Source organism: Camarhynchus parvulus, chromosome 2, assembly GCF_901933205.1.
Source record: "Camarhynchus parvulus chromosome 2, STF_HiC, whole genome shotgun sequence".
Taxonomy (NCBI): Eukaryota; Metazoa; Chordata; class Aves; order Passeriformes; family Thraupidae; genus Camarhynchus; species Camarhynchus parvulus.
In genome coordinates, this window is record NC_044572.1 from 46,616,875 (window position 1) to 46,627,451 (window position 10,577).

Sequence of the window (10,577 nt, forward strand, 5' to 3'; positions counted from 1 at the left end):
CCATGGACACCCAAGGATCATGCACAGAGCACCTTCAGTGGAAAGCAGATGAACTGAGGGTGTGATTTTCAGAGTATGCCTTCCCTATACCTTGTCCCTGCCTTTTAATGATTCTGCTGAGAGCAGTAGATACTCAGCATTTCTGAATTCACATTGCTACACATGCAGAACCATCTAAACATTTTGTATATGGAGAAACCACCAACTGCAAATCTCTTGGCTCTTGCCAGTTATATTTTAGGTCTGTGCCAAATAGGCACATGTTCTGAACGAGCTAACTTGAAATATAGTGGTGACATCCACAGTAACAGTTTCACATAGGGTCATGTTAGCAGCTTTGCTCCTTGTCATTGTGGTACTTCCACATAAGAAGAGCCTGGGTGGTATGAACTGTGCTTGAGGGATTTCCTAGCATGAAACTGCTCAGTTATGCTGCATCAACCGTGTTTCTTTGGAGTGTCTTAAAGTCTGGCACTTAGTAGTGATGCTGCTGAGAAAACAGGCATATAGCTATTTTCACGCCTTCAAAGGAGGAAGAGTCTGGAGGTAACCTGAAGAGAAGGCATCATCGCTTCCATGGAGGGGCATGTGCTCATTGCCTACAGAATTCATACACTTAACACTACTGTGATGATTGTTGGTAAAATTATTAAATATTACTTTCTAGGAATAAAACGTTTTTGTCTTATGTTGACACAAAATCATTGCAAAAATGGAGTTTGCCTTCCTCCATTGTGGTCTCAATCCTCTCTACCTGACATTTCTTGGGTCTTCTCAACTCCCCGTTTCTGTGTGGCTCCCTGGTGCTCTGGAGGCTTCTCTGCATTAAAGTAGCACAGCAAGAAAGAGATGAGCCCTTGGGATGGAATCTAGGGATGCCTTTAACCTTCTTGCCATTTAGCACAAGTTGCTGTGGCATTGAATGCCATGTGACTGGAAAGTAAACAACTCCAGCCCTTGGGCAGATATCTGCCAAAGCATTCCTTTCTTATTTGTTTTGTGGTTTTGTTCTGCAGGTCCTGTGTGACAGACATGTGTGAGTGTCCGATCCATAAAAACTGCTACTGTGAGTCATTCCTGGCGTACGCCCGAGCCTGCCAGAGGGAAGGGCTGAAAGTCCAGTGGGTGCCGGAGCAGAACTGTGCAGGTAAGCATTTTGGGACTGCTTCTTTGTAAGCTGTTGCATAGGCTAATAGGCCATGGTCACACTATCCTTTTACTGGTGGAGCAGGATGAAAAATTATACAGGAATTGTATCAGCTTGGAAGTTCTTCCAAGTTTTTCTTTCAGGATATGTGAACTGTTGATTACAGAAAAAGTTTAAATTCCTTTGACCTCCTGTCAAAACATAGTTATATTTCTGGGGACAACATGCACATATAATTGCAGTAGGTTCAACAAGGAAAGAGGAGCAAATCTATTTAGTGCAAATATTAAAATGTAACCTGCATTAATAATTGCATTTGGTCCATACTCACTGTGTGATTTGGACTGCATTAATTGCAAGTAACTGTGAGTAATTGCCTCCATGAGCAGCAGTGGCCTGTGGCTATGGGCACTTGAACGAAAATGCAATATTGTAGATGAGTATTTCCCCTGATGATGGTCTCATTAATTTAGGACATTCTGTAATGGTATTGGTTTGCCTGGAAACATATTCAGATTTATGTAAAGCAATTAACAGTAGTTGAAAAAAACCAACAAAAAATGAGAGGAGGATACTCAGTGCTGTTCTAAGAGCTATTACTCTGTGGTTCATTTTGGTGATTGTGTGTGGTTCAGGGTCTACTCTCTGAACTTCAATTTCCTTTTCTGTTGAAGGCATTTTAGCAGGGATGGGTGAGTGACAGAGCAAATTATGTTTGATTGACTGTTCCCAAAAGGTTCATTTTTTTCCTTACAAAGCAACAGGACAATCCAAACAGGGTGTCACTAAGTGAAAACCCTATTCAAGGATGTGGTTTTGGACAACAGTAGTAATATATATAATTTTAATCTATCTATCTGGTAGCTGATCCATTCAGAACCTGAAGCAAGCATCGTGATTTTTTTCCAAAGCACTTCAGACTGAGACCTCACTGTGGCAGATGCTGTAAGAAGAATAAAAACTTCTTGCTAGCAGCCCCTGCCTTAAGGAGTTTATACAAGTGTTGACATATCACGACTTAACTAATTGAGGCTTCATTTCACATTTTTTTTCTGGCATCTTACCAAAGAGAAGAAAGTTTTCTGAGGCAAAACCAGTCCTTGAGAGAGCATTATGAAGGAATTTAAACACTCAGCCTCCATTAAAGCTAATGAAAGACATTTTTAAATCAACATGAATTTTTTAATCTCTTCTAGAGAAAAAGGGGAAATCTTGTTAAGCGGAAAATGTAAATAAGCTGTATAAGGCTGAGTACCCTCAAAACACTTATTTAAGTATCCAATGTGAGATAAGTAGCACCGTCTTCTAAGTAAATAATACAGTAACCATTAAATTAAAGTGCATCCACTGTTATCCATATGGTACCAGTGGCCAGCATCAAGATTTTATTCTTGAACAGACTTTTTTTCTCTCCAAAACAAGTAGTTGCAATTATTGTGTCTCAATTACAGATAAAAGTTCATAGGTGGGAAACAATATTTCTGTAATAAAACTTTAGCATTCTATGGCTTTCATTTCCTGCTTGACATTTCATAGCTGGCAGGATACTTGCAAGAGTCGTGTTCTGATGAAAACAGAGTATACTTATTAGAAAGTCAGGTTTTAATTATACTTTTGTGTGTTTTAAAACTAGATCTTGTGTGGTTGCCAGTTGCTCTGCCCTAACTGCTGTAAGCTTAGCTCATCTTTATAATCTTCAGGAAACTTTTGTTTTCTGGAGGGCCAGCAAAATAGGATGCTCAGGAGGCTCAGGAATTGCATGTCCTGTCCCCTGCGTGCTCTTCTCTCTCCCCCAGTGCAATAGCTTATCCTCCTCTACATTATTCTGCAGAACACTGCTGCTCAAGGTTTGCTGTCCTATGAGGTTGGCTCATTAAATGGAATGTCAGCTGTCATTTATTGGAGGAGTGAAAAGTGGAAGATAATGAGTAAGGAAAATGGTTAGGGTAGGAAAAGGTTGGTGAACATGGGAACTGAGAGGGTTAGGAAAAGGATATGGGTTGCCATGGAAAGTAGTGGGGAGTTAGACCTGTTAGGATGGGCATAGGAAAAAATATGGTTCTTGAAGGAGAAATTAAAAAATCAGGACAGCCAATATAAGGGAAAGAAGAAATAAAAAAAAAGTGATACATACAAGAAGAAAAATAAAGGATAGAAGTGGAAGGAAGTTGTTTGAAAAGGAAAGGGGAAAGAAAATTTTTTTTTTTTTTACCCAAGAAAGGGTAGACAAGACGTTTATAAAGTACAATTAAGTAAACAGAAGTGCTAAAAGGCCTTGGGATATAGTAATTTAATGCTGTGTTTCTCAGGATACCAAGAGAAAGAAGACTCAAGGATGGTAGAAGGCAATAACTCCCTGCCCTGGGCATGACTACACATGCAAGAAAACAATGAGATAAGGGCTATGATATAGTGCAAAATGCACTGATGTGCTGACATGCTACAACAGTTTCATAAAATCTGAACAATTTTCTCTTTTCCTCTGTGATCAGTTGAAGTGGAGGAATATGAGCATATATCTGATTTTGGCTCTTCTCCTCTGGGTCCCTTTTGTGTTAGAGAATTTTATGGCATGTGTCACTCTTTTCCCCTGCTGTATGTTGCTTTCCTTTGACTGCTTTATTGCCTGTGTAAATGTATCAGGAGGGCTATTCTGGCTTTTCAGTGGGTACTTACTGAAAACTGAAAATATTAACAGGAGTGTATCATGGGAAGGTCAGTGCTCAGATCCATCACCTTTAGCTCTGTTAGAAAGAGGTGTTGTGAATTGCAAGCACTATTAGTCAAATAACATCTGGAAGTCTTACAGAAGACTTCCAAACTGTGTAACATTGCCAGAATAAGCCAGAACATTCACTGATGCTCAAATATTAGTTCAGAATTTTCTGTGAAATCAGATTTATCAGATATCATTAGCCAAGGGAATCCTTCAGCAGTTATGCTACATGTTTTGGCTCTTTTGTTGGGGAATAAGATTTCCCCCTGAATAATTATGCCCATGTCTACAAAGACAGGCACAGAAGCCTCCTCTGTGAAACTGCCAAAGTGGCTGGACTAAACCAGGTCTAGTCTGCAAGCTGTAGCCTTATTAGGCTGGGTTTATTAGCTCAGGCACAGTGCTGTGTTTATGTGACTATATGGCTTCTGGACTGGAGCTGGCTATTATCCCGCCAGCTCAGAAAGTGGTCTGAGGAAGCTCACATCTGTCATGCCAAACACATGTTCTAGAAGAAGAGTGGAAAAATCCTGTTGGGACTGGTAATGTTTCAGAATACAATATTATTAGTAACTTTTGTACGTTGGACTTGGGTTTTGGATTTTTTTTTTTTTTTTTTTTTTGCTGGTGTACTTAGCAAGTTATTAGTAACAGAGCTCAGTTCTTTAAGAGAGGAATTTGTCTTAGAAGAAGGGTGCAAAGACAACACTTCTGTTTTCCATGTTTACATGGTAGCGAATCACTTCAGCAGTTCCTGGGAAGCCTTCTGCAGAATGTCTTTATTTTTATATTTTAAGCTGTTGATGAAGTGGAATGTTGGATCAATCACACCACATGTTAACAACTGAATCACTCAACAATAAAAGCCATCCAGGGAACTTAAACAGCAGCCATTGTACTTTTCTGATTTTTCCCTTGACAGCATGTTAATAATGCCATTATGGGCTGCCTACAGCAGAAAATAGTCATCATATCTTCTACGTGGCATCATCTGAAGGATAAGGAGGTGTTCTGACATCCCACATACATGTGTGGTGAAGCAGAAGGGGGAGTACTTACAGATGCCATGGCCACCGGGGGCAGGCTGTAAGACATTCTCATTTGCTCTGGAGCAGAGATGAGGAAGTGGAAAGGAGCCCTTAGCCAACTTTCCTTAAACCCACCAGCTGAGGAACCAAACAGCTCAGGTGGAAGGGATGGGCCAGCTATTACTGCACTAAAGCTTTGTGGGATGAAACCTGTGCAGCCTTAAAACTGAAGCTTGTATTGCCTTCTGTATGGAAACTACATGTGCTGAAGTCTAATGTTTGTTTTTGGTTGGTCAATTAGAGATCCTACAAAGGGAAGCTCATTTTCAGGGAGGAAGGATAAAAGCTTCTAATAAACAGCTCCTGTAAGATAATTCACATTGTGTATGGACAATCCCTAACTATCCTTAAATGTCTTGGTCTACTTTTCTAATCTCTTAATACATTGTTTGCAAAGCACTGGGGAGATCTGCACAGTTTCGTTTCCCCTCTTACAAAGATTCAAACTCTATTCTTAACACACTATGCAAGCATAGAGTTTCCTGAGAATCTAACATTTTATTCTATGCTTAATATTGCTTGCGTGTTTTTTCCCGCGTTCTAAATTTCATGTTTAATTTAATTTTTTTTTTAGTTTTTCCTTTTGTTTGTTCCTTCTTAAGTATGCATGGCAGTTATCATGCAGAGCAAGACAGAAATGTAAAGTTGGAAAAATATTCTCAAAAGATCTATGCTCAAAAACTGAATAAGCCTATCTTGAACATAGTTGACAGACAGATATTTGTTTCCAGCCTATTCTGAAACAATGTTCAATTAAAGATGTCTCAGAGAGTTTCTAGGTGGGTTGCTCTTGGTGATTTCTTATGCTTAAGGATAGAAGATTGGGGTTTTTATTCCCCTAATATTTCATATCCATCTAATATTCAGCATTTGATTCTCTGTAACACCAGGATAATTTGCCTCTGTACTATAATTTATTTTTTTTTTACAATTTTGGGGTTTTTATTAATATCTGTGTCCTGAGAATTGTGTATTCATAAATTCCATAAAATGCACAAGTAAAACTTAAAAGAAGCTGATACTGTTTTGAAGATCCCTTAATGGTGAAAAGGAACGCCTTAAATTTATTATATCTTAGCAATAAGACTTCCATCCTCTTTGATACATTTATATATATTTAATCAATTTATTTCTGTTTTCTCTTTATGAATAATAGCAGTACTGTAATGACTCTGTAGGCCAATTCTCAAAACAAAACAGTGTTTTCTGTCCATAAGAAAGTTTTCACTTAAAAAATATTGACCTTCAGTCTCTCTCAAAGTTGAAGAAATCTTCCTAATACAATCACCTTTCTGAAAATAGCATGAGATGATTCTGGATGCTTGAGAGTCCCTTACCATCTATGAACTATTTTATCAGTCCCCGTTTTTGCCATCAGCACAGCTGTTAAAAAGAATAACAGACTTTTATTTGCCATTGAACTGTGTATTATTCTCCATACTAAAAAGGCAGGATATAAAATGTTGAGAGTTTCAATATTGATCTGGAGGGGCTTTAGTGCTTTTAGCTGAGCCTTCAGTGATCTTTTATGTTGAAAATGCATTGAACTGTCAGCTCCATAAATTAGTGAATAGATACTGGAATCATTAAGTACAAGAGCCCTCACTGTCAGTGATCCCTTGGTAAAACAGTGTGGATACAATTGATTTTTAATTTTTGTTTGTTTGTTTATTTGTTTGTTTTAGAAATGGTGCTTCTGGATAAAAACATTTATTTAGTTTGCTGCAATGTGAAATATAGAAAATATAATCTTAGAGTCAGAAATTCTAATGGGGTGAATGACTCTTCTTTCTCTTCTTCTTTCTGTAGGAATGGAACTGATAATAAAACTGTCTGTCCTTGTAAATGTTTCAGAAATCTTTGATAAAAGGCATTGTAATGAATAAACAGTTTTAATCCTTTCCTATAAAGTGTACATCTGCATATAGATAGAAACCTTGCCAAAGCCTTATATACCATTAGTTGTGTTAAAATTCTAAAAAACTTCAATACTGCTGTGGATTTGATACTTTTGATAAGGAATTTTGCTACTTTTATATTTATTATGTAGTATAGTGGAATCATTTTACAAGTAATTTTTTCCTCTAGGTAATCATCATGCTAAAATGTGCTTTTTTATATTTGCAGTAGAAACTAAGCAAACAGATAAGTAAATTTCCTTGTGGGACTGTGTGTAATATGCATAATTTGTTCCTTTTAACTCTTTTCAGCAACCCAGTGTAAACATGGTGCACTTTATGATACCTGTGGTCCAGGATGTGTCAAAACATGTGACAACTGGAATGAAATTGGACCATGCAACAAGCCCTGCATTGCAGGGTGTCACTGCCCTGCAAATTTAGTTCTTCACAGAGGAAGATGCATCAAGCCAGTCCTGTGCCCGCAGCGGTGACATTCATTCTTTTTCCGTGGACACTAGTGCGGGTGGTCACTGACCCCCCTGATGCTCAGAGCCAGTGAAGGACTCCAGCTGTTTGTGTGCAGATTCTGCAAAGTACATGTCTACTCACAGAGTGTAAATATGCTCCTCTGTGTGCATTTGTGTGTCTCTAAGTACACACACGTGGCACCTAGAAAGATATATAAATATATACTGTGTGTATTTGGACACACGTGTCCATACACAAGTGCCCTAAACGTAAGTACAGCCCATATATTTATATATATGTCCACATGCAAATATACATAATTTCTATATACCATAGAAGGATGAATTATAATATGTATATTTTTTGCTATAAAGTTTATGTATTATTATTTCTAGGACCCTGATCTGTAAGTCATTGTATAAATAAACCAGGTGTTTTTAATATAATATTGTGGCATGAAAAGATTGGATGACTTTGCCGTTGCATAAGTTTGTCGTTACCAAGGAAACTTTTCTAGGGCCACAGCACTGCCAGGCTGGATTAGTTTCAACACAGAACCTGGATTTACAGTTGTACAGGAAACACATTTCTCTGGAGATGGAGGATTTATCTAGGAATATTTCATGCGTACCTTAGAGCTGCATAGTGATTGGTGACAGTGCTTAATCAGGCAGAGAAAGCTGGGGATTGGCTTTTATGCTTTACTGAAATAACTGTGCAAAATGATTTCCAAAGCTGGTTGGACAATGGCCAGGATAGAGATATTTCTTTCTGGAACGGCACCAAAGAGTCGGGGCCAGATTTTAATAAGTGTTAGGCACCCAACAGCTCACTTTGAAAATCTGACCACTTCCCATTTCATATCCTAATGCCCCATCTCTGTTGTGTTTGGCAGTAGCTGTGAATACACAATGAGGAGCTTGAAGAAAATATTCATGTGCATATTAGCCCCTTAAAGATGTTTGAAACGCCTAGGTTTGTTTCATGTCTCCCCCAAATATTATGCAAAAGCAAATCCCACACTGAAATGTTTTATTTCAGTGTGCCTTAAAACATCAAATAATGCCAGGCTTAGTAACTCATTTAATTTATCAGCATGATTTAGAAGAAAGACTGATTCACCCTACTGAAAACCAGTAGAGAATGTCAAATGCTAATTGGAGAACTGCATTTTATTTCCTTAGTGGTCTTTTGGTTGAGGTTTACGAACATGTGGGCTCTGTGAAGTTTGCATGACTTTTGAAGTCTCCCAGGGGAGAAGCAATAATATGGGATTTCATAAGAAACGGATAAAAAAGCCATGCAACTTTCTCAAGCCTGAAGGGACAGGGGGCTATTTTTCTTCACTGGAACAGGCTCTTGTAGAGCCTGATGGAATGGTCTCTGGAGATGATAGAAATCTTTGTGCATCTGATGTAGGTTTATAATGAAGTAATATCTTCCCACGCAGCTACTTCCATTATGCCTTGCATTGAAATTGCACATTGTAATGCTTTGAACAACTTTCTCCTTTAATTCTTTTCTTTTGAGGAAGTTAAGCAGGGCCTGAGTTTACAGTAAAGGAGTGGATAAACACACTTGGGTTATACAGCCTTTCTGTGATCCCACCCTGGAGGAAGATGCTGAGTGAACCTGGTTAACTTAAGCACCACACTATCCAAAATGCTGTACCACCACAGTGTTAAAAAGAGCTGGGCATATAATGCTAAGAGTGTTCCATGGATGTTCATCCAAATCTTAAATAAACTCAGCTTGATCTTTTTTTGTCCCTTTTGTGTTCGTTTTCTTGGAACAATCAAATAATTCAGTTTTACTGGCAAGAGAGGGCTTTGAAGACTCATACACAAGCGGACTGGGGAGCAGAATTGAAAATGTGCAGATCCCATCAGAGCAGGAGACTAGAAGAGTTTTATGTGGCTCATATGCTAATTGAATGGCAAAGTTGAAATTTAGAACAATTGCTGTGGGCTGAAGGAGTTAAAACATAAAATAGAAGTCATTAAAATAATTTAAAGTGTCAGTTAGACCAAGGAGCTTTTCAGCTTGTGAGGTTTCAGTGCTGATATATGGGGTCTAAACTATTTAAAAGAATATTTGCCTACCTTTAGTTTAGGGCATATTTTAATTACTTACTGCCCAATGTTTCTGAAATAAAATACATGCAATGTGAATTGCATACATGAATGGTCTATACATCTCTCTTTCTCTCTTCTTCTGACTTATATATGTGAGTGAAAGTGAAGGAAGAGCCCTCCAGCTCTCTCAGTCCACTGATCACATTTAAGCAATGCTTAATTGATTCTAGGTGAAGAGGTGACTCAATCTTTCTGTAGGATGAGCTCTATTTTTAGGTCTTAAAATTATTCAGTTTGAAACCTGACCTGAGTCATCTCAAAATGAGGACTCATTCCTTGGTTTGAGTTTTTCACATTTTCCTAATTAAGACTAGACCCATGCTTTTCAGTTTAGTGATGTAGACTGAGGAAGAGAGGAAAATGGTTTTACCTCTAAGCCAAGTGGTTCTGCCCTTACAGTGTTGTAGAGCTTTTTCCTCCAAAATCCAGAGTTTTCAAGGCAAGATAAGTGCTATAATCTATCTGCTCAGTTCACATGTACCATCTAAGAAAAGGTTGTTCTGCTTTTCCAGAAATTTCCCCCAGATTTCCACTTGGCAGAAGTTTTACATCTGTATCTCTGGTTACCCTGTGCCTAACTGAACTATTGAGAACCTATCAGGCCCAGTTGGGCCTGCTGCACTCCACTCTTCTCTTTTTCTCTCTCTTTCAAGGCCATTCAAAAGTTGAAAGTCCAGCCCAATACCATCAATACCATTATTATCACTGGCCTCGCAGAGTTTGGGTTGAAGCCCATCTTCCTCCTTCTGTCTTTCTTCATGGAATATTGCCCTTAGCATGCTAGAGCTGGAAGTTTCCTTTATATCACTGGGGATTTATTTGTAATGAAACTAACTGCGAATCCACTATTAGTATGCTAAATGTGTTTAATGTGGAATAATTTTTAAAATAATAACATAACATTGGTAATTCATATGGCATATGGTGTATTCACTATGCAAAACTGGTGGTTGTATAAATTTTGATCTTGATAATACTTATGTCAATCTGTGTATATAACTTTGTGCCAATTTGTAAGGTGAAATATATTTGAAGGAGCAGAGGTTCCAATCAAAGAATGATCCAAAAGTGAAGTCCAAGAAACACTTCAGTAGTCCAATGGAGAGAGTCAAGAAGAGACCT

The 10,577-nt window shown here is 38.2% G+C and overlaps 1 protein-coding gene across 1 annotated transcript in view; it reads left to right on the forward strand.

Moving 5' to 3' along the window:
- BMPER (BMP binding endothelial regulator) overlaps positions 1-9,081 on the forward strand; it is a 147,181-nt gene extending 138,100 nt beyond the window's left edge. Inside the window, exons 14-15 of the mRNA XM_030969852.1 lie at positions 1,017-1,147; positions 7,162-9,081. Coding sequence (XP_030825712.1) covers positions 1,017-1,147; positions 7,162-7,343 — 313 coding nt within the window. The 3' untranslated portion in view covers positions 7,344-9,081. The remainder of the gene's footprint in view (positions 1-1,016; positions 1,148-7,161) is intronic.
- The last annotated feature ends 1,496 nt before the right edge of the window (positions 9,082-10,577 follow it).